The following is a 24,390-nucleotide window of genomic DNA, read 5'->3' as shown; positions in this document are numbered from 1 at the left end:
GCTATGTACAGCCCTGCTCTGCATGGAACTGTCATGCATCTACTGATGTGTCACCTTATCTGAACCATGCTTATCCCACTAGATTTCGGAGATGTTAGACAAAAGATTTCCAAACTGCTTATCATCTATATAGTCAGTAGGTGATCCTCTGCCGCTTTAAAATTGCTCTACAAATACTGGCCCAGATGATTTGCTGAAGGTCTCACAGCTACAATACAGCAGGCAGCTCCTTTTGGATTTAATGTCTCTTTTCTGCCACCCTAGCCCTTAAATCTACTCTAACATCCACAAGTAGGAGTACAGGCATAGGGAAGTGCTGTCCTTGGGAAAAATGCAAGTAAAAAGAGTTTACAGCAAGCTGGGAATGCGTCGTCTGCAGAAATTTTGCACTGAAAAAGGATTTCCCTAGGAACACCCCGATGTAAAGTCCAGCATATCCTTCTGTTTATTCACTTGAATGACCAGAATGTCCTGTCTTGTCTGTGAACTTTTCAGAGGCAGCTCCAGCAATCTGATTGCCAGAATGCATTGATGAAGAAAGTCTTTGACACACACATGCTCTTTTTGCAAATTAACCAGTCAGCAGCAGCTCTCAAGCATGTCTTTGCTGCCCTGCGGCTGTTTGTAGGCAAGGTAACTGTGGTTTTATTCTGTTAGTCTAACCTATGAATATGTTATAGCAAGTGCAGCTTGAGGACAGTTGAGTACTTTGGAAGAGTTCTGATCTTCACTGTATTAATGCTCATTCCTGGCAAAGATCTTCTGATTTATTGTTGATTAAAAGTGAGAAGTTCACACTATCTGAAAAATCAGTTCTGTTTTGGAAAATGAAAAATTTACTGACAAAGTGGAACTTGTAAAGTAAATAGATAAGTAGTGTCCAGGTCTGTGTTGTCTGGCTACATCATTGGCTTTCATGCTTTCACCACCTGTGGAAGAAGGCTTGAAACCCTAGAGGTCCATGGTCTTCATTGCAGATATCTGGGTTGCAAAATCTAGCAGCAAATGATTAAGCTGTCCCCAGAGAAGCTAGCAGGAGAGTATTCCATACACATCACCAAAAGTTCATCCAAACTAATCCAGTTTTAGAATACTTTGTTTTCAACATAGAAGAGTTTTTAGGCAAAAACATGCTTTTATGTCAAACTGTTTATTTGATTGCATCACATCATATATCGGTGATCACAGGCAATTAGACACTTTATGCCAACCACAAAGGCTGCACAACTTCCAAGTCATGGACTTAGATGAGATCCTCTTAAAACCAAGCAAAATGTAGCACACTGGTAACCATTGCTGTGAGGATATGAGAATAAGCAAGGCTGGCCTGATCTCCCAGATGTTTCTATCAAGTGCAACAGTGTAGATCAGTTTAAACCATGTGGCCTCCTTCTGGTTGCTACCTCAGGGGAAATGCATCTCTCAGTAACATAGCTTGAGGATGTGGAGGAAATACAAAGTAAAACATCCACAGACAGCTTTAAATTACATACCAGACAGTCAGGAACAGAAGAGGAGGAGGATGAATGAATATCCAGGATCACCCCTTTCATTCGCCCTGTATCTCTCAGGATTGAATTCTCTCTTCAGTGTTCTGTGGGAACAGGGATCTGTGGTTCCTGCAGCAGAACCTCTCGGGCAGTACTTGAGATCTGTAGCCAAGATGTATATCTTCCACCTCTCCTCAGTCTGTCTTCTGTTACATTCACCCTACTGATAAATAGTAGGTATATTTGGAAAGCCATCCTTCACTCTCTGTTGTCTCCTGCTGTTCAAACCCTTGACCACTGGAAGTTTGCTGACCTTGCTACTCAAAGTGTTTTCTTTCTCCTGAACACATTTTATAGTAGTGCAGAATGCCACACACTTTTCCTGCTTAGCTATTCTGCATTCCTTGCAGACAGGCTGCTCTGCTTTTATGCTTGCTGTGTGCCAGCTGCTGTCTGGATTTCCTGGAGGCCAGTTTGTTAACATTGCGTATGGTGTTTGTATGAAAACCTGTGTGTGGTTCTTAATCTTAATTTGCACATAGGATTATGTTTAACTGGTAGCTAATTTTTTCAATAAACCCTAGTGTGAGTTAGTATGAGAGAGAGAGTTGTTTTTACTGACATCTTAACAGAAAAAAGTATTGAATAACTGTACCAAGGCCTGAGAGTAGTGCTGAACATACTTTTTTTCAATAGTTCCCATCAGCATTCTTCCAAGGACAAGCAGATCTCTGTGGTTCACTCTGCTATGAAATCCTGAAGTGTTGCAACCATAGGTCACGTTTGACTCAGACAGAGGCATCTGCTCTTCTTTATTTTTTCATGAGAAAGAACTTCGAATTTAACAAGCAGAAATCAATAGTGAGATCCCATCTACAGGTAAGTGAACTGTGTGATCATCAGTATTTAGCTGATACTGGTTTGCTGCATTGGTTTGTGCCACTATTATTTTTATGCACTGTGGCAAAGTAATTCTTTTGGAGTCTTCAGGCAAGTGTCTTTGGCAGCTTGATTTTCCTGCCAAGTCTGAAGACATTGGGCTGGATTCTCTGCTGTTCTTGGGCTGCTCAGCTCTGTTCCAGGGAGAGACAACAGCTGTGAATGTAGCCACATAGCCAGATAAATGGCTATTCTTTATTCATATGCACTGCTTACAGCAGTGAGAATATAGCTGATGAAGGAACTAAACAGAATCTGACAGTATAGTTACAGAAATGTGAAGTCCAGTATCAATGCGCTTACATTGCAAAATGAGCAACTACAAACATTGGAAAGATTACTCATAGCCCTTGTGTTTGTATAGGTTATCTTCTTAACACAATTATAAAAGTGCATCTCTGCCTGATACATCAAGACATTAAAACAGGGATTAAAAACTATTCAGAAACTTTTATTTTATTTACTAAACGCACCCTGTGTTTGTTCCTCCTGTGCAGCTCATCAAAGCAGTGAGCCAGCTGATAGCGGATGCAGGGATTGGCGGATCTCGTTTTCAACATTCACTTGCAATTATAAATAACTTTGCTAATGGAGACAAGCAGATGAAAGTAAGAAACATTTTTTGTCAATCACTACCTCTTGCAAAAGGTCAACAATTTCAGAGGAGCAAGTTTGAGAGGAGCAGAGGAATAAATTTGCTGGCTTTTATTAGTGATGAATGGATTCATAGTGTGCCTTTCTCAGGCAGCCTGAAATGCATGAAAATGCTTGTGACCCAGAAGCTAATAACTGACAATAATTTTTAAAACAAAAAAGTGATTTTTTTATTTGAAAATTGTGTCAATTGTTATTCACTGCTTGTTTTGTTTATTTGCCTGACATCAGAGAAGATATCATGCATTGTGGCTAATGAAACAATTGCAGCTGACAGACAGTTTTTAATCTACAAACTGTCTTTTTTTTTGAGTCTGTTCAGTAAATGTGTAGCAAAAACATGCACAACAGTTGGGTTTTGTAACAGCTTGCTAACCCCCTGAAAAAGGCATTTGGCTCTTAGATTAGTTACCGTTGCTATTATATTCATTGTCTGTAGTAAAGGTGTTGAAAAGGATTCTAGTCTTTAATTTTTATGATTCCTGTCTAAACATTTGTCAGCATGCATTTTGAATTTTATATTTTAGATGTGTTTTTCTTTCCCTGAAGGTGACTATAGGGTATTTCCACTGAGGTTAATAATAAAGTTAGTGTAAGCAAATTGGTAGGTGATTGGCACAAGTAATTTGATGTCTTACTTAATAAGGTGCAGTTACAATTGTTACCTTGTTTTCAAAGTCCAGCTTTGATTTTCCAGCATTGCAGTCAGTCACACTGCTTCTGTAGCATGCTCATCTCTGTGTGTTGTAGGGAGGGAGCATTTAGTTTCATATAATTTTTCTGGATGTTTTTACTTTTAAACAAAGGGAATGAGGGGAAAAAAGTCTGAAAGTAGAAATATATTTCATTTCCTGTCTGAAAAAGGGAAACTGCAGAGCTGAGTTAAATATGTTGAGAACAGCCAATGTGAGTAATACAAGGACTCACCTTGCACAGTGTGAGAAGGCTAGGAGCCAGACTGTTGTGCTTTATTCTCTGCAGTGAAACATGCTGTGAGTGTAGTTAAGCAGAACTATTTATAGCGCCTGGTGCTGTTCATCAGCTGAATGTGCACAAGAATCCAGTCCTGGATCCAGTAAGCAACCACGGACCAAATGTTTCAGTTTGCTGACTTCAGCAGAGTTGTTGCATACACACAGGTACAGCTGACTGACTGGGATATCTTGTAGGTCCCATGACACATCAGTAAAAAAAGTCAAGTATTTGTGTACACTATGTATGTAATGTGGAACTGTGACTCTGCTTCAAAGCCTGCTGAATTAGGGAAGGGAAAGAAGGTCTTCCATAAGCAGTACTTCGGCTGGTTCAGGGGTGCTGCATGTGGCTCTTCAGATGGTTTTAGTGATGTACTGCTTATCTTTCCCAAAGAACGTTAATTTCCCAGCAGAGGTGAAGGATCTGACCAAACGCATCAGAACAGTTTTGATGGCCACAGCTCAGATGAAGGAGCATGAGAAGGACCCTGAGATGCTTGTGGATCTTCAGTACAGCCTAGCAAATTCATATGCCAGCACACCTGAATTACGTAGGACATGGCTTGAAAGCATGGCCAAGATTCACGCAAGAAATGGAGATTTATCGGAGGTAATGTAAATGAATGAATAGGAAATCCATTTGTCTTTAGTCTGAAAAGTTATGATAAAAAAAGCTTTGAAAGACAGATAACAGTAGTGATTTAAGGGAATCATACAGTGTCTCTCATATACTTGAAATTGGAGGAAGACAGGTTTTTTGAAAAATGCCTAGAGAGGTGATGTGCTCATTATCCCAGTTTGTCTCATCATGGCTACCTGATGCATGCTTGAGGAAGACTTGAAAATGTCTGACGGGGAAGCTGTGGTCAATATCAAGTTAGCATCTCTGCTGCTTAGCCCTAACAGGTTAAGCACAGTAGCTGTAGTGTAGATGAGGTTATGAGCAGTGCATAACTTACATAAAGGATTTTCTTCTCCCCCATTATGGTGTAGGAGAAGAGCTTTGTTTAAAACATGTTGTCCTTTTCATCCAAACATAAATGGTTGAGGCAAAACTCCAGTGCATAACCCAGGTATATCTCATTTACTCAGTAGTCTTTCTTGAGAAAATCTATGCTTTTATATAAGACACTTAGTGAAATTAACACTCAAGAAGGATTTCATCATTAGCCCTTTATTTTCTTAAATGATTCTATTAATTTTGCCTTCCCTTTTCTGCAGCATGACTTGACAGTGATGAAAGTGTATGCTCCTTATCACATGTATGCTGTCAGTCATACAGTGTACTTTAATATATACAGGTATTTTGGTCTCTCATTACAGGCTGCTATGTGCTATATTCATATCGCTGCCCTCATTGCAGAGTACCTGAAAAGAAAGGGTAAGACCAACATATTCAAAATCAACTATGTATTTATAAACATTGTTGTTGAAAATAATTTTTGGCTGTCCTGCTTGCCTTACGTATAAAACACTCTTAAAGCTGCTTGAATTCTTCCCAAATATTTTATTTTTAAAATATATCATAAATGCTAGTCTTAGCTCTGGAACAGTAAAAGTGTATGTTCTGTGTTGAGTGTAATTTAAATGTTTAGTGAGCTAGTGCTAAAAGAGAATGCTTCACTTGTTAGTCTGTCATTATTAAATATGCATGTATTAACACATACCAGTAGCAGTATACTAATACCATCTTACACTATCATAGGTTACTGGAAAATGGAAAAGATTTGTACCTCACGTATGCTCCTGGAAGATGGTCAAGTCTCTGATAGTAATGTGTTACTAACAACTCACAATGGAGGAAGTGAGTGCTCTAACCGTGCCTGTTTATGGGTCAAATAACATAATTAGGGATTCAAATTACTGTTCTGCAATTGATCTGGAAAAATATCTACCAAAGCAAAAATATTTATAGTGCATGTTGATGGCCATAACAGCAAGCAAGTAACATCGGAAACATATGTTATTTTCCTGATGCTCTTTGGCTGGTTTGATGAGTTGTTCAGAATGTCTCTGGTAAGGGCTTTTTCAGCAAGAGCACAGCCTGCTCTTCACTGGCAATCCCTCTCGGGTCAATTGATGTTTAACATGCCAATCCATGTCCAATTCCTGGACTATCCAAAGCTGGGGGGCAGGGGAGTGGAGTTAATATCTGGTTATTCATATGTAACTTAATGCAGATAAGGATTTTTTTTTTTAATCTGTGATGCTTATTAGAGAAATAAACCACAGTCTTTTATTTTTAAATGCATCTATGCCAATGGTTATTTAGTTTATGAAATGTGTATTTCAAAGTAATTATTAGCATGAGATATTTTAGCAATTTTCACAAAGACCAACTTCTAGGGGCAAGGGCAAATATCTGGGGAAGAGAAAACTTACTTTTGAAAAGACCATAGTTCTCCAGTACACCTGGAAGTGTCAGTGAGTGAGATGAAAAAATGCATCCTTTTACAAGGAAGCTTTCTGTGAAGAACAGTATTTTGGAGATGGTTCACTAGCGGTAAAATACTTCACATGAGTAACAGATCACAGGAGGTGGAGCAAAGAACTCACGGGTTACTTTAAATCTAAATGATTTTCAAAACTTGACAAAGAGGATGGAGCCCCTCTTTCCATGTGTAAAGGTTAGCTTTTTTAATGTGCCTTAGTAGCATTTTCCTGCTTTGAAATTGAATACAAGTTGTGTTAGGAGTTCATCGCCTCCACTGACATGTTTACCCTCTCTGTTCAAGAGTGGTAGTAAAACCGTTGTGGATCAAACTCTACCTGATCTGTAATGTGCAATGCCTGTGTGAGTTGTTCCTTCTGCAACCATTGCACTAATAAGGCCCCAGCTTAGCAAGTACTAGGTGTAAACTCAGTTTTAATCCTTGCGAGTTTTCCCATTTGACTGCTTCTGCCACTGTCCCGAGCTTTCTGCAAGAGAATTTTTCACTTAGGGCTGTGGTCACCCTGCTGCCAGGGTGTCCTCAAGCCTGGTAAAGGCACACTGTGCTCCAGAGCGGGCATCTCCCCATTGGGTGCAGCAATCCCTGGGTAACTGTGCCCCTCTCCTTTAGGAAACCTGATGGGTGGCACAAGTGCAGGTCCCAGCATGTAGCATTGAGCGCCTGTGGGTCAGGCCGGGAGTTACGGCGCTGGTTTCATGAGTATAAATTATCTCACCTCAGCCTGCTTATTAATTCCAGTATAGACGAGCATTGCACAGGTGGTTTTGCAAAGGCTGCTAGCACTGTACAGCTCAGAAACCAAAATGCCATAGAGAGGAATAAGATTGCATCAGGAAAATGTTATAGTTACCCTTTGCCTGGACAAATGGATTTATAACATAGTGAAAATGTGTAATAGTCTCATAAATTCAGTCAGTTCCATTTGTGCTTCTTACCACTTGGGCTGCGAAAAAAGTAACTAATCCAATCAAATAAAATCAGATCTGTTTTAATTGCATCCAATAGCTTTTTTAATGATCTGGTTATTCACACATTAATTGACATTGTTATGACTTGCACTTCAAGGCGTATTTTCCATGGGATGGCCTGCTTTTCTGAGCATTACCCCCAACATTAAAGAAGAAGGTGCTATGAAGGAAGACTCTGGGATGCAAGATACTCCTTATAATGAGGTCAACGGCATTAACATTTATATACTTGTTTTATAGTAACAGAAAGTGTTATTTCTAATGGATGCATTTGCATGTTACAACAAATTAAAGTGAGAGTGTACTTCAGGCAGTATTAAAAGGCGCACAGCTTTTGAGTGAAATGTCATAGCTGTTGTACGAAATAGCAGGGATAGCTGTTTTGCTAACAAGAACATTAAGTACCAGAGCTGGAAGTTAGGGCAGGAGGGAGCCCGTGAAGCCAACCCATTCTTCTGAATGAGGTGTCAAGTATTCAAGTATTTTCATGTTACTGTTATTTCAGGTTTTTTATCTAAAGAAGAGCTAGGTCACTAATACCTGATTAAACATTGTGTCACTGAAATAAACCCTAATATATTTATATAGAAGACAAAATAAAAATGAATAGTGGGTGTGTGCTTTTGCTGCATTGCTATTAATTAAATGCCACCAGCTGTCAAGTGATCTATTTATATTTGTGGAATTGCAGAATATTCTTGTGGAGCAGCTGGAGTTGTGTGTTGAATACCTGTGGAAGTCTGAGAGATATGAGCTTATTGCTGAGGTTAACAAGCCTATCATTGCTGTTTTTGAAAAGCAGAGGGACTTTAAAGTAAGTTGGTTTATATATTTATATTTTTTAATTCTCTTAAGAGAGCAGTGAAGATGATTTTTAGGAGGGAAAAGAAAGTGCTTTCTTTAAAAGGAATGTCTTTTTTTTCTTCATGTCTGTAATTTCTTCTTTTAATGCTTTGTGCTGTGACTAAACAAAATGCTTTGTGCTGGTATCTTACTTTCCTGTTTTCAGCATCATTACAATAGTAAATAGATAAAAAAATTCAAACAAACCTCTTGTGTTATCCAGTGGATGTGAATTTTTGATGTGTTTTTAAACCAAGAGCATGTTTCCATTGTATTTAAGTTTAGAAAGTGCTGATAAATTGTGTGATCTCTTTACAGTTCCAGGGTGTTTTTCATTTATTTACTTGGCGATTTCAATATGTAATGAATAACCAGATGATAATCTCATTTACTGATTTTCTGGTTTTAAATTACACTAAAAGCAAAGAGGTAGGTAGCAATAAGCTGTATGCTTAAGAAGCAGGTCTTGAAGAAAATTTAACTCTACCCCAGCCAAAACCAGCACACTTAGTTGAAATTTTTATTCGCTATCCTGAGAAAGTGCTTTTTAGTGGTGATTGTGGATATAGTGTATCTTTGCATGGGATTGGGAGTTGACTGGAATTGTTGACACCCTGCCCTCACCTGCACACAGGATACTTGGGTTCTCTGATGTCTTAGTAGGTCCCTGCCACTGTCTGGTGGTGGGATGCTTGTCTTCCTGTGTGACCCTATACACAAAGACACCCACTGTTATAAAACTGCTCAGAAGATGAAGGAAACCTTGAAGTGACTGCTAACAAGGTTAAACTATTCCTTTAGCATGTACAGCCATCTTTGCAAAGGTTTGGGAATACAGTTAAGGCAAGCCATCCTTGTACAGAGCTATAGTAGTATTTCCCAAAGTATTTGCATGCTCTTACTTCCTCCCCTCCTCCCTGTTTCTTAATGTAGAGGCTGTCTGATTTGTACTACGACATCCACCGCTCATACCTGAAGGTTGCAGAAGTAGTGAACTCTGAGAAACGTCTCTTTGGGCGATATTACCGTGTTGCATTTTATGGGCAGGTAAGTCAACTTGTGTTCAACTCCATACATTCCCAGATTTCAGCAAGTTCTTCGAATCCTGATGTATTTTGGGGAAGCTAAACCAGGGAAACGCTTGGCAGTGAATCATGGGGTAGAAAGTGCCTCGTGGGTCAGACTACAAGAGGATTTTTCTTAAAAGAGAGAGCACTCAGTTGCATATGTGTAAACTGCTGCTATGGATTTAATGGTATATTGGAGAACAGACTTGTACATCAGCTGAAGTTCTTGACTTCATCAAGCAAAACTGAGACTGAGGCAGGGCAGGGTTTTTTCAGAGCAAAATTTAAATAAAACCAGGTAAGACATCTTTGATATATGGTTCCCTTCCATAATAGAGCTTAAGCAGAGCAGAATGCAGTAGATGTTTTGTTGTGTTTCTCGCTGACTCTGACTTCTGCTTTCAGGCTACCTCTGATTCTGTGCAGTGTACTGTAGAGTAGTTTTATTCCCTCTGCTGTGCTTCAGCATCCTCAAAGCATTATTTTGTGCTTTCTCCCACTACAGACCAGTGTAGCAACGCAGCATGTTCCTTTAAGACCTGGTTTTGGCAAGCATACTATTTCCTTTACTCTAAAAAAAAATAGATAAAATAAGGTGTGTAAACAACAGATTGATGTGAATCATTCTGTTTGCTAATTAGATTTTAATGCAGAAATTTGCTCTTTTCTCCTTTTGATCTTATTCAAGGCTGTGGTAAGTCTAGTTCTTTTGCATGTTTTGTTTAATTCTCTCCTCACATGTCCTCCATCCTTCCCTGTACTGTTACTTAACATTAACTTTCCTGTGCTCTCGATTCTTTGGTTTGTGGCAGATGAAATAACGTTGTTTCATTCATTGTTGCATCCTGCAAACTAATTTTTGTTTGTTCTGTTACTTTAATTACCAAGCTGTGTCTGTTGCCATGTTATGTGTGCACCATGGGACCCCAATGCTGCATCATCTTATCTCAGTAGAAGTTTTTCTCTCAGCTTCACTGGGAGCAGGATTGGACCCTTTCTTTCTCTGTTCAAAAACTCAGTGTAGCATTAATGCTGTTTGAATGCAAGCCTGCTTTCCTGGCCTGTGCAGCAGCTCCAAAAAGGAAGGCTGTTGCGTCAGTCTGATCTATGGCAATGGTAACTGCAGCACTCTGGGCAGGGTACAGCCATGTTCCTGGTAGTCCCCTGTAGGAACAAGCAAATTGGGAGTCAGAGGCAAATGGCGAGTCCTGGCTCTTTATACAGATTAGCAAAGCTGAACTTGCCAAATGCAAGGAGTAAGCAAGCTGCACCTGGGGAAGGGTAAAGTTTTCCTTATGCCTGACCTTCCTCAAAATGGAGGCAGCAGTGCAGGAAACAGGACTCTTCTACTTGCGGCTTCTTGACAGGGCTTTTCCAGAGGCAGTTACTTGTAAGTGGGTAATGCAGCTGCAGCAGTTCTGCTGAACGGAGTTAAAATCTCTGTTACAGTGCAATGACTTTGCAGTGGCCAGTGCCACGAGGGCAACTTCATTTAAACAGCTTTCATGCTCTAAAGCATATGACTTTTTCATAGCTGCGTATTGCTCAGTCCGGCCCATTCCTTGGTGCCCCCGGACACTGAGCTCTAAATGCAAGCAAGCACAGCTTCCTCCTTCCCTTTTGCAGGAGAGATGTTATGTGGTAGAAGGTGGGACTGCTCTGTATTGCTCCTTGCAGAGGCATAGTGACAAAAGTACATGGCAAAGTGCAAATAATTAAAGGTAGATCATTCCTATCAGCGTTACTTGTGCCTCATTTACCAATGAAAATGGGAGCGGGTCTGCAGAACTGATTACGGAGGGCTTACCAGTACACAAAGCATTGTGGCAGGTACGGGAGCTACAGATGAAGCTTGACATGGAAGGGGAGACAGAGAGAACAGTCTGTTCCCATATACCAGTTGTGCCAGCATATTTTTCCCTTTGGAAGGTTTTCTTTCTGTATTTCTGTCAGTCCCTTTTTCCCATGGGCCACTTGCTTCCGTTTTGGCTGTGCAAGTGGAAAGGCATGGGGCCTTTTGGTCCTTCAGTTGCCAAGAGTATTGCAAGTCTCCATGCTGAAAACAGTATCGGTACCCAATTCATTTAAAACATTAAAAGCAATTCCCTTTTTTCATGCTTCTGGCAGACTTTGCACACTTCCTCCCAAAAGCTAACAGTTGCAGGTTTTATTAGTATTACATAGCTAAACCAGTGTAAAGCAATATGAACCACTCTGCTTAGGCCACTACAGAGGAAATGACACAGAAGGAAACTCGGTATGCAGGTATGGGATTCCTTTCAATCTTGCACATACACTGTTCTATAAAACGCCTGTAGGTGTGGGTAGATACACACATATAAAAATGTATTATTACACATATGCATTTATTAATCAGTTATTTCAATAATAAAAATGTTTTGTAAAAATGGAATATTGCTGTTCCTTAACTTAAAAAAAAAAAAACCAACAAACCCTGCAGAGAAAGCAGATTAAAGGACAAAAGAATAATGCAAATACTGTTTGCAGGAAGAATTTTGAGGGTTCTTAGTAGAAAAAGAAAATCTGCAAAAACCTGAAAACCATTGTCCTTCATGCAAAAGGGGGGACAGTATTTGGTTACTGCATTGCTGCAGGGACCCTTTGGGAGGATGGTTTGAATGAATATAGGCCTTAGGAAGGATGTAGTCAGTTGTTTTTGCCAGAGCGCTTCATTTGCCAGCTTAGAGCCGGATCTCATGGCAGCTGCTGTTTTAGACTGCAAATTCTGTTAAGGGTTTTTGGTGACAACATCTCATTGCACCACCAAGTGGCCACACTAGCCGGTGCTTATAATTTTATTCACAGATGAGTGTTTTGAGAAGTCAATATCTTTCTTGAATTAAAACAAAAAGAAGCTGTTAAATATGTTGAATAGCTGAAAACTCATATTGTGCTGATAAACAAAGACATTCAAGATTTGTTTTCAGAGCACTGTTAGGTAAAAGTAGAGCTGAGATTTTGTTTTCCTATCTGTGCTGTAGAAGCTACAGCTTCTACAGCAAGAAGCTGTAGAAGATGGAGGCCAGATTTTCATAGTGGTAAGCTGACTGTGAGTTTATGTCTGAAGAGCAGAATATGTGTCGTCTTTTCCAAATGTGATAAAACATCTGTAGCTTCCTTACCAAAGAATACAGCACGCTCACTTACCGTAGGAGGAGATGCTCACTTCATGCAGAAAGGGAAAGATCCGTTAGATGATAACTCTTGGCAGGTAAAGCAGAAGGCTTCACCTTGGCACATAGGCTGAAGGAATGGTGTGTATTCTTCCAGCAAAGGGCAGAGAACAGTCTGATGTACTGTGAGCTCCAAGGGCTGTGTCTGAGGGCATATGGGGAGGAAGAAGAACCTTTTCAGCACTTCCACAGTGACAGTCCTAGGCCACAACTTGACTCTCAGCACATCAGAGCTCAGTGGAAACCAATAACCTACTGCCCAGGAGATTGTCTTCCTTCCGTTACGTTCGGTTGCTCCATGGCATAATGTTCATCTGTAAGGCTGCATTGTTCTTGCAGGGCAAAACCAGCCAGTTGAAAATAATCCAGGGATATGCACTGATAATGTAACCTTGGCTGCTTAATATTTTAAAATCCTGAAATCGAAGGATATGTAGCTTCTGGAAGTATTTAATCTTACCTTCAACAGTCTTTGCCAGACATTTAGCATATGGCAGATATGATTATTTATAGCTCACAATTAACTTCTGTTTGTCACTTGCAGCTGAAATACTATAGGGGATATGTACTTAAATGATGTCTCTTGCATTAGAGACAAGATGAAGTCTGTTAGTTGTTTGTGTTCAGGTTTGTTTGGGTTTTTTTTTAAGCAAAACCATTAACACAGATACCATCTTGGTGTGCCATGCAGCATTAGCACAGAGATTTGACACTCACATATGAACACTGTGTTCCAGTGTGCAAGCATGCACAGAATTAGTGTTTAAAAGTATAAACTATATTCTAGCTTGCTATGTGATTGATTTGGAGAACATGAGGGGGTTTTGTTGAAAACACCTGTTTTTTGATAGAAGCAATTCTGGGTAGCATGTTTAAGTATGGTTGCATGAAACTAATGAGGTTTTCTCACATAAAGCAGTTTTGCTTCAGTGGAAACAAAATCAGAAACTAGGTTATGATTCTGCACATCATCTTCCCTCAGTGAAATCAATAGAAAAGTCAGTTGCCTGCCCAGATCAGTAAATGTTTATAGGGTGTCAACTTTTGAGCTCTAGATTTGTTCTCTAATTACTTGTGAAGTTCTTCATATGCCTGTGGAGTTTAATTGATAATATTGTTTAAAACTGTGCAGTGTTAGAAGGTCACTCTGAGACTGATTAAGATACTATCAGACAAGCTGCTGCTGTTAGTCATCAGTTTCCAGTAAAGCCCATAGTGCTCTTGGCACTTGCCAAATTGAAAGATAATTTTATTGCCCCTTGTCCTCACCGAAGGAGAAGCCAGATACGTGCATATTTGGTAGTCCCTAGTGAGATAAAGCTTAGGGATTTTTCATAAACAAACATTGACATTTACAGCTATAATTTATTTTCATTCTGTGTATTTTTTTATTAAAATCTGCCTAGTCAATAATTTTGGTGGCCAAAGTTGAAATATGCTTCAACATGAAAAGGATAGATTTTGCATGAGTACCTTCCAAAGAGGTTTTGCAGGTATTTCTTGACTTCATTCATTTGTGCTGCTCTGTTTTTCAACAGATGGCAGTTTGCCTACTCATAATGTAGAATTAGCTGTTCAAGCCACATTGTGTTAAGGTTAAAGGGTGTTGGGTCTGACATCATTAATGCTGTCTGCCTTTCCCCTTGATCCCTGCAACTTCAGGTATTTTCCTCTGGGTCACTTTGCATTCAGGTGAAAGGAGGAGGCTTTGGGTGCAGCTGCTGTGGTTAACCCTGCCAGATTTCATCAGCAGCATGTGAAATCCTAGGACAAAGTCTGGTGCTGCAGTGGGATAGTCCCATGATGGCACTGGGATAAATCCAGGCCTTGTTACTGGGGCACCTGCTACTTCCTGCTGTAGTGTTGAGGTACATGTTTATCATGTACAAGTTGAGTGTCTCAGCTGCACATGATGCAATGCTATGTTAATTTTCTGAGGTTGGCATGTCTTCTAAAGCCTGAGTGGTTCTTGTTCAGCTCTTCAGTGGAGCCTTTTCTTAAAGCTCTGCCAAGTCCTTCCAGTGTAATAAGTAAATGACCTTAACAAGATTGAGCTTTTTTTGCAAAGGAGCACAGTCTCTGTGGGTTTTTCTGGGTTTTGGTGTTACATAAATCTAATAGACAAATTGTCTCTGAAAATGCTGCAATTCCATATGGCCTTTGAAGATGCCACCAGATTTCCTCTTCAGCTACCCTGAACAGATGCAGATCAGTTCACAGGTGCTCCCAGTGCCATGGCCCTGTGTATTGCTGTGGGCAGGAGTGTCCCGCACACCACCACAGGCAGCAGTGCCCAGCACAGTGCCGAGCCTTTGCCTGCACACACGGCTCCCAGATAGGATGCGCTGGAGGTGGCATGCTGCACGCACCCCAACTAGGATAGGCATCCAGCAAATAGCTGTTACACTCGTGTTATGTTAGCACAGTGCTTCCAAAATAGTTAATTTAACCAAATAATGAAAATTTAAAGAATTTTTAATGTCTAGTTTTTAATTCATTGGGGATTTTCCGTCATACATGCATCAGCATTCTCAAGAAAGTGCATTAACTCTTTAAAACAGCTAGGTCTTACATGAATGAACGTGTATGAGTTATTTCCTGGGTAACTTCAGAGATACCAGACCGGTACAAGTGCAGACCCCTAGGTGTTTGCTACAGTGGAGAGAGGTAAGCTTTTAATTTAGGTGTTGGAAATGACATATTGGATGCTCTAGTGGGTATACAGGCAACCTTGATTCCTGATAAAAGCACCTTTTTTAGGTTTTGCCCTGCCTGTGGTGCTCACTGTATCCTTCCATTTCATTCAAACAGGGGTTTTTTGAAGAAGAGGAAGGTAAAGAGTATATCTATAAAGAACCCAAATTAACTGGCTTGTCTGAGATCTCTCAAAGGCTGATGAAACTGTATGCAGACAAGTTTGGAATAGATAACGTGAAGATCATTCAGGATTCCAACAAGGTACAAAAGACATGCTGGTTTTGCACAGGGGAGAGAACTGAGTGCATGGCTCATGTTTTGAGAGCTGTATTTTGAATGAATATGAACTGAGTGTGTGTGTTAACTACTATGACCTAGTTTTACAACCAAAAAAAAGACTCTTGCCTTACAGTGTGGCAGGTGCTGCATGGAAATGACAATGTTATAGCAGGGCATCACAGCCAGAGGGAAAAGAGCATATTCCAGCATATGCCTGCAGAAAGCATGCAGATGTTTACTGCAATGCGGAAGCAGGTTGTTTTCTCTCTCATTCAGTTTTCATCCGCTTTTGCCAATGACTATATTCAAAAGTCCCACTGTTCTTAGAGGCCCCTTGTTTAAATATCTTTGTATTAATATGTGGTCTGAATATTACCTTTGGAAGTCTGTTTTAATCAGTATTCCTATAAAAGCGTCAGAAATATAACGGATGCCTTGGAAACTTATTACACCTAACAGAATTTTATGTTTGCCACTGTTACACAGGTCAACCCCAAAGACCTGGATCCAAAATATGCGTATATCCAGGTGACGTATGTCACGCCTTTCTTTGAAGAGAAGGAAGCCGAAGACCGAAAGACCGACTTTGAAATGCATCACAACATCAACCGCTTTGTGTTTGAAACACCTTTCACACTCTCAGGAAAAAAGCACGGAGGGGTAGAAGAACAGTGCAAGAGGCGCACGATCCTGACAAGTACGTGTCCTCGGGCTGCTTCTCCACTCCCACCCACCTTTGCCAGTTAAGCCCAGCAGTGCATTTCATGTGCCAGGTTTTCTGCAGTCAGTGTGCACAGCGTCTTGTGCAGGATAATACTAAACTCTTCAGTGTGTCCATTGGCAAAGTACGTGCTTTCTTACAACCCTGCTGACTGTCCAGGGGAAAGTTATTTTCATTTGTGGAGTCATCAGCAGTCTTACTTTCTTGTATTATTGACATCTTAACTGTTCTTGCAGTGATGTAATTTCGGAGTGGTTATGCTGGAAGCAGTTCGGCACTCAGAACCATTGTTCTTTTAATAATAAACAAGTCAAAGAAGCAGCAAAGTAGGATGCCTATTCTAAGAAGAATAAAACTTGGCAGATAGGAATTTTTATTCAAAATCAGAGCAAGATACATTATATAGATTTTTTTTTTTAAGTGGATGTAAGATTTCACCTCATTGGGCACAATCAGTGTTTTAAGACAGGGATGTCAGGAGCACTAGATATGTCTATTCTTACGAATCATATTAAACAGAAAATGTATAGTTCCTTATCATGATGGAAATCTCTCTTTAAAGAGGCGTCCTTTGTGAAACTACTACTAAAACTCGACCTGTCTGTATTTTGGCTGGGAGTATGAGAAACTATCTGGGGTGGAGGCGTTGCTCTGATGGGCAGCCGTGAGCAGAAAAGTTGATGTTCACATCAAAGGCCCCTGCGTGACAGAAAATCCAGTTCCCCACAGACTTCAGTGCATCTGCTTCCCCCAAAGTGAAGAAAGCTGCTTACAATACGGGCATAGTCACCTAAGTTTTGTTCTGGCAAGTCAGGAAAAAGGCACTGATGTCTGAGGGCATCTTATTACATGACACAGCTTTGCTTGTAAGAAGAAAAAAGGAGGAGTAGCTTATATGTGGGGTTTTTAAGTGCTTGAGCAGCAGTAGGTGTTTTGAGATCTGTATTGAAGCAGGTAGTTTCACTGACTTGAAAGTGCAGCTGTTATGGTATGTCTGGCAAAAACAGAGAGGGTTTTTCTTCCAGCAGAATGTTTTCCCTAGGTTATTACATGCTGTCATCAGCTCCCACCACTCTCAACCTAGTTCCATCTTCAGCCTTAGGTCCTTCTCTTCTCCCCTGCTTTTCCCTCTGGCACCTGCCTCACCTCAGTGCTCTTCTCTAAAAGAAACCTATTTCTCCAGCCCCCTCTACCCCCAGCCTTCAATAAAGTCATATATTTTCATTTGCTTCCTACATAAAAAAGAAGTGCTTTCACTCTGAGAAGATAGCAAGGCTTATCAGTATGACTGGAAGAGCAGTGGAACTTGCACAGGCGTACTGGGTGGCTGGAATGGTACTCGCTAAGCCTCTCCATGCTCCAGAGCCTGTTGCCCACATTACACCAGACTGCACTTGTCTTCTGTGCAAGAGACTGTGGTCTGTGGATCACCGGCTCTCCGCTGTGCCTGGTTGTGACTCGTGCTTCCAGCTCTGGAGGTTCTGGGTTTCCTGCTCTCCAAGGGGACAGCCACCCTGTGAGTTGGAGCTTATGTAGGCCTGAGCTGACTGGCAGCAGATGCTCACCTGAGGAAAGCATGCAGGGAGTTTGGGCAAGCTTCTGAGTGTGTAGGGTAATCGAGAAAAGATTGTTAGCTTAAGGTGCCACAACAGTACCTTTGCCAAACTCCCTGAGATGCATGAAGAGGCGTTGACTGGAAGAAAGGGGTTTTAACAATGAATAATTCCTGTCAGCTCCCATAGCAATATTTAGGCTGAATGTTAAAGTATCTCCTTACTTCTCTAAGGATGATGTTTTAATAGTAGTTCATCTGCGGGTGAGTGATACCCAATTCAACTAAACTAGAGGCTCCTGCCTCTAACTTGAAACATGTTTGATAGAATGTTTTGAGCTGTTTGAAGTTCAGTACAGGCTTATCGTTCGGTGCTTTAACTCAGAAGAAATTTGTGGATTCTAAAATCTGAGTGGTGAGAACTTTTTGCCACATGAACGTGACAGAGCTTAGAGCAAGCAATGGTGAAGTCAAAAGAAAATGTTCATCCAGTGCCAGGTACATCAAAATCCAATTTGGACCTTCTGTGTCACTTCCAGTCATTTGGTGATTTAAGCTTTATATGGATTGATAAAGACATTAACAGAGTCAAAAGTTAATCTTTGACTTAATTGCTTTGCTTTCTGAAATACTGTCTTGTTGGATGAGTTTCTCTGATACATTTCTTGCTTTTGAGTAGCCAGTCACTTGTTTCCCTACGTGAAGAAGCGTATTCAAGTCATAAGCCAAACCAGCACAGAGCTGAACCCTATAGAAGTAGCAATTGATGAGATGTCCAAAAAAGTCTCGGAGCTCAATCAGCTTTGCACAATGGAAGAAGTGGACATGATCCGACTGCAGCTCAAACTCCAAGGAAGTGTCAGTGTCAAGGTAATAACAATTTGCCTTTTTTTTCTTTGTTCTTCTATATATTCTTTTATATGTTCTTTATATATTTCTTTTATTCTTTATTAGTTTATATTTATGGTGAGAGGTGCATGTATTTATGGTGCCCTCATTAAAATGTCCTCAAGCATACAGCTTTCTGGATGGTTAACTGAGGATTTTCAAAGGCCAACAAAGGTATGCAGTTTGTGCAAGGCCAACCAGCTCCCTTTTCTACAGTAAAGCTCTTCAGGTCTCATCCAGGTAACAAGACGAATGAGGTGATGTTCTTTGCACAGGTTTGGTTGCCTGAGGCCACTCCCCAAGCCTTGGAACACTAGAGAAAATGACAATAAGCTGCTTGTTCTCTGTACCTACGCTGCATATTTTTCCCCCAGGTAAATGCTGGACCAATGGCCTATGCTCGAGCTTTTCTTGAAGAGACAAATGCTAAGAGATACCCTGATAATCAAGTTAAGCTTCTGAAGGAAATCTTCAGGTAAAAAGTGCTCAGACTTTCCACCCTCTGCATAGTATTAAATAGCATGAGTAGGTGTGACATGAAATCAAGCTGAATTGAACTAGGCTAGTTTACATCTGCATTTACCCTGTCTTACAAGTCATTCCCAAAAAACATTTACTGAAGTTTTGGGCTGTTCTAATAGCCTACATTCCTCTTGATCTGAAGGTGAGTTCTGAAATTCACTTCCAACAAGGTGGAATTTGAAAGGGGGAGAAGAGGTAGAGTGTGTGTGTATGGGTAGATAGATTTTTTTTTTTCATTACTACAAAATTTGCATGCTTGTTCTTTGTGGTTTTGTGCTTGTAGGCAATTTGCAGAAGCATGTGGACATGCTCTTGATGTCAACGAACGCCTTATTAAGGAGGACCAATTTGAGTATCAGGGAGAGATGAAGTCTCATTACAAGGATATGCTCAGTGAGCTCTCTGCAGTTATGAATGAACAGGTTAGATCATCTATTTTGGTGCTCGTTGGACTGAATGAGGGTGGCTAATTGTGTCTTCTAGTGACAAATGAAGCTGTACAGCAGATTAAAACCTGGTAGTGCATCAGTCACTGAGAAAACATAGTTTACTCCTTTATTTTTTTCTCTCTTTTTTTCCTTAAATCCAGGTGTATTACAGGTAATGAATCCAGTTGTTCAACGAAGATTTATCTTCTGCCTGTCTTGCTATGTATTGATAAGTTGAATGTTCATGAAGCTAAATGCAGGCTGAGGTCTAGAGGTGTAGGAAGATAATCAGTTAAACTGGTGTTTTATGCTTTGCTTGATTTATCCTACAGCTGTGATGTATTTAATTAAAACAGTAAATTGCTTTTAAGACCTAGCTTGTAACTGGAGGAGGTATCTTTATAGTTCCTATTTGTATTCAGCTTTCAGAGCAAGAGTTACTTCTTTTTTATTTTTTTCTTATATGTAAGTACACTGTCAAAATACATGCCATGTATTTCAGCTGTTAGCAGCTTCAGAAGGATGAGCGTGCATGGCTACGTTCTAGGAAATGCATCCCACAATACTGAACTGGACTTCAGGCACACTTGCAGCTATTCTATTGCTGTGTCTATGCAGATATTTTTAATTGTGTTTTCTGTTTTAATTTAAATATCGAGTGATTCTGCATACTAAAGTGTGAATTAAATCACGCTTAGCTATTTCTCTGCACTCTTGTGTGTAGGCCACCTTACATTGCATCTGTGAAGAACTTACTTTCCATCAGTTGCATTTCCAGGTGCCTATAACATACATAAGCACTGCTTGTATCAGAGATAGCATTCTCACAGAAGTGTCTAATTGGCATCCCATAGACCATGCTGTATTATTCATCTTCACACGTGAGGAGAATAAGGATTTACCAGTATTTTTGGTACACTGGTCCTGTGGAGTGGAGCTAGTTTTTCTCGGGGTATGAAGCTGTGTAATTGCTTTGAAGGCTTGGTGTATGCCACATGGGGGTCAAGCTCAGTGGTGGTTGCTGTTCTATGAGTTGTGCTCCTTTCCCCTTTAGGTGTATAAATATTTGTGAACCTCAAGCATTTCACTAATTTTACGGTAACTAATATTTATTACTGTTTGTTATATTAAGTATGTAAGTATTAAGGGTATCATTTGTTACTTGATGTTCATGCCTCTCTTGTGGAAGTTATTTTGGCCATCCTATCAATGTGCATAAGCAATACCACCATGTGTCTTGTGTGAACTACTGTTCTCCGCAAGAATGGAAAATATATGGTCAACTTAAATGAGGTGTAGCAGCTCATGAGTTTCAGCATTCACAAACTATTTGGTGAGTCCTATTAAATCCTCACACCTGTATTTATATCAGTGAGCTCTGAGTTTTCTTTATATAAATGAAAAGACTAAATAATACAATATTACTTGTAAATAACAATTTAATATGTAAAGTGAGGAGTTCATCCACAAAAGTCAAAACTGTCATCTGTTTAACCAAAACCATTGGAATTTGAAAGTCTACACTGAAAACCAGTCTCCCACTTGCAGCCCTGTGTGGCAGCCTTATAAGCAACAGCCCGGTTTTCCAGGCAGCGTGGGTTTTTGGGAAAACTCTGCTTCTCCTGCAATGAATGCATGAACTCCCTACTTCTGAGCAGAGTGTTGCCTCAGAGAAGTCATGTGCTGTAAACTGTGGCTGAAATATTTATCTCGCAGTTGGAAAGCTTGAGGGTGTCTGTGCTGTGTGCTTTACACCAGTAAGATTTGCCATCTTTCCCTTTGTTGTATTCAAGAGGGTTTTGTTTGCTCACCCACTGACAGTGACTCTTTCATCACCATGTGTTTTTCTCTCTTTTTGTTTTGTTATGTTTTTCTTTTCTGACAGCTCTGTAATGGTCCTTGCTTATACAGCTTCTCTTCTTCCCTGTCTAACATTTCCCTCAATACTATAGCCAAAAGTGGTATGTTCATTTTTCTTACATTTATTTTTTGTTTTAATGTCATGTACTTCCCTCACTTGCTGGTTTTCTACTTGGTATGTTTGTTTAGTTTCATGTCTATGACTCCCTTGCTCAGGGAAGTAGAAAAAAGAAGGGACAAGATGTATGTGTGGTGAATTGTCTGTGAGCAGTGTTGAGACGCTTTCTTCAGGATCCTACTCGTAATCTTGGGGAGGTCAGTTGGGCAGCTGTCAAGAGCCTCCTAATGCAAAAGCATGTGGCAGTAGTAGCAGAAGTGGTTGGATGGAAGGGCCAAGGACAAATGGCATAGAAAGGAACCAAGCACCCCTTGTTCCATGAGTGTAGTCCCCTTCTCACAGCCCGGCCCACCACACAGCTCTTCCTTCAGCACATGGTGTGGGAATAGTTGCTTTCCAGAGCTGCCAGAGTTGCTGGCTTAGGCACTAAAGGTGTACATGAAGGCAGTGTGGTCATGTCTGCCCAAGTGGTGTGGTTGACCTGCAGCGCTGACCAGGGATAACTGGGGATTGATGGTGTAAGATTGCGACTGGAGCTTTGTGACGGGGAGAGGTTTTCTCCTCCACTGTTGACAGCTGCGTGCTTGGGGGGATGGTCCATGCCTGCTGTAGGTGCTTCAGCACAGTGCCTCATGGAAGAAGGCAGGTTTTTAGTCTGTATTTATTATAATAGGCTTTTTAGCCTATAACCAAGGCTAAAAAGAACTCTAGGAAAAAAAGATCTTCCTTAATGCTAAAGCCTATTTTAGGACAGGGAAGAGCAAGCTTCTGCCACTTCTCCTCCCCAAGCGTGCAGCTCTGCCTGCAGCCTAAGCCTGGCAATTGGTCCAAACCCTGCTAATGGACGTACTTTTCCACTGCCATGTGTGTGAAGCTCAGTGGGGATGCTGCGTGCCTCACATAAGCACGGGGGCAGAGCTGAAGCTGGTCTGTACCAGGATCAATAGGTGCCACTGCACCTAAAATGCAGGTGACTTTTCAGTTGTGTTTGTATGAGAGTTGTTATAGAAACATAGTTCAGGGAACACCGTTCAGCACCTCTTGGCAGAATCCGGTGACCCAAGCCCAGTCCCATTTATTCCCCCAGCTCAGAGAATGTGCTCCCTCTCAGTGCAGCCTTCAGACACTTCTGGGTCCCCAGGCGAAGGTTATTTTCTGCTGTCGGATCCTTAGCTTCATTGTGTAATAGATAAAGAATGAGAAATCCTTGATTAGGATTAGACACCAAACAGACTTCAGATATCAAACTCCAGATCTCTCTCACTGTTGCATTTTTTTTTTTCCTTTTCTTTTTTATCAAAAGATTGCATACAAGGAGGATCCAGCAAAACAGCACGGAATGGAGCGCACTTACTCACGAGTCAATAGAGCCAGCTCGTCTGTGCCAGCAGCAACCATCCCAGCAAATCATGATGCTTGACTGCGGCGTGGGGAACACACGGCCCTGGGAAGACCTGGGGTGGCTGGGTTGAGTTTTTTCCCTTGGGTTGTTTTTTTTCCTTTTAGATTAATAGTACTGAAAATTAATTTGATCACGGACAATGCCAGGAAAAGGATTTGTGGGTCATGATTTTAATTTATTGGAAGTCTTCACGATGTTCTTTTTTAAAACTGCAAGCTTGATTTTTGGTTTTTTTATTATTATTTTTTTGCCTGCCCCAATATTTGCACATTCCCTATCTTTTTGTTGTTGTTGTCAATTTTTGGTTTTGAGCAGCCTTTATTAAGCCAGGCTGATAATGAAATTCCCATTGAACAGATAGGTACACAGCAAACCCTAAGTTTGCTATAAATTATAATATACCTAATACTAAGTCCTAGTATACATATATTTTAAAGGTCAGAGTGGATGTTTTATAACATTTAAGTATATTGCAACTGTAAATAGAAGATGTGTAAAATATGTCATTTTTACAAAATTTAAAAAATATCTTTTTAGTTAATTATGACAGTACTAAGAATATGGATAACATTTCAGTTACCATTATATTAAAATATTTGTGTATGTGTATAAAAGCGTCCATAAACTCTTCTCTTTGAAGGTCTGTGCATTGGTTCATTGCCAATGAACTGCACATGCCAGAGCGGTGGAGATCAGGATGCCTCCTGCATCCCAGCTGTCTTGCTGATAGGGACACTTATGGCCATCTGCAGGACATGGGTTCAGATTCTCCCCATGGCCCCAGACTGAGGCCACCCTGGGAAAGAGGGGCTCGGTGTAGTCCTCCTGTTTTTGAGGTCAAGGAAGCTCTGCTCTTTCTTTGAAGTTCATGGTCCCAGATTTTGCCCAGGGTCTGTTGGAAAGCCACGTGCCTCTAGTGAGATGTTTGTTTTGGTTTCTGCATCATGTTGGGATGAGGTGGAGTGGTTCTGCCAGCTCTTAAAAATTCTCTTTATCCTTGGCACTCCCACGCTCACGCATATTCATTCCTTTGTCCATAGAAGATCTCTTGCTTTCAGGGGTCCCTGCTTATTGTGCAAGTATGTTAGGATCCCTCTCTTCTGTGCATGCAGCCCCCACAACTCTGATAAGCGGTGACTTGTTTTCCCTGGAGAAACTCTGGTGATTCCCCTGAGACCTCCACAGGTTCACAAGGGTTCATTCTGATCAGAGGCCAGTGCTGTGTGGGGATACCAGGACAGTTTTTCCAGTGCATTGCCTCATTGTGCCCTACTGTCTCCTTTCCCTGTATCTCTTCCAGTTACACCCTCAATTCACAACTGGTGAATCTCAACTCAAGCC

The 24,390-nt window shown here is 40.7% G+C and overlaps 1 protein-coding gene across 10 annotated transcripts in view; it reads left to right on the top strand.

Moving 5' to 3' along the window:
* DOCK10 (dedicator of cytokinesis 10) overlaps positions 1-23,230 on the top strand; it is a 160,975-nt gene extending 137,745 nt beyond the window's left edge. For 5 of the 10 annotated variants that reach the window (XM_030494626.1, XM_030494625.1, XM_030494624.1 and 2 more), the window contains exons 42-57: positions 496-633; positions 2,187-2,369; positions 2,927-3,037; positions 4,452-4,667; positions 5,381-5,438; positions 5,763-5,861; positions 7,576-7,682; positions 8,170-8,292; positions 9,255-9,368; positions 10,077-10,082; positions 15,394-15,540; positions 16,045-16,255; positions 18,511-18,701; positions 19,094-19,194; positions 19,525-19,663; positions 22,951-23,230. In XM_030494626.1, coding sequence (XP_030350486.1) covers positions 496-633; positions 2,187-2,369; positions 2,927-3,037; positions 4,452-4,667; positions 5,381-5,438; positions 5,763-5,861; positions 7,576-7,682; positions 8,170-8,292; positions 9,255-9,368; positions 10,077-10,082; positions 15,394-15,540; positions 16,045-16,255; positions 18,511-18,701; positions 19,094-19,194; positions 19,525-19,663; positions 22,951-23,067 — 2,061 coding nt within the window. In that variant the 3' untranslated portion in view covers positions 23,068-23,230. The remainder of the gene's footprint in view (positions 1-495; positions 634-2,186; positions 2,370-2,926; positions 3,038-4,451; positions 4,668-5,380; positions 5,439-5,762; positions 5,862-7,575; positions 7,683-8,169; positions 8,293-9,254; positions 9,369-10,076; positions 10,083-15,393; positions 15,541-16,044; positions 16,256-18,510; positions 18,702-19,093; positions 19,195-19,524; positions 19,664-22,950) is intronic. The other 5 variants (XM_030494631.1, XM_030494623.1, XM_030494632.1 and 2 more) reach the window with 3 other exon arrangements.
* Positions 23,231-24,390: the final 1,160 nt, after the last annotated feature.

This window comes from Strigops habroptila, chromosome 8, assembly GCF_004027225.2.
Source record: "Strigops habroptila isolate Jane chromosome 8, bStrHab1.2.pri, whole genome shotgun sequence".
Lineage (NCBI taxonomy): Eukaryota > Metazoa > Chordata > Aves > Psittaciformes > Psittacidae > Strigops > Strigops habroptila.
This window is presented reverse-complemented; position numbering and strand designations above follow the sequence as displayed.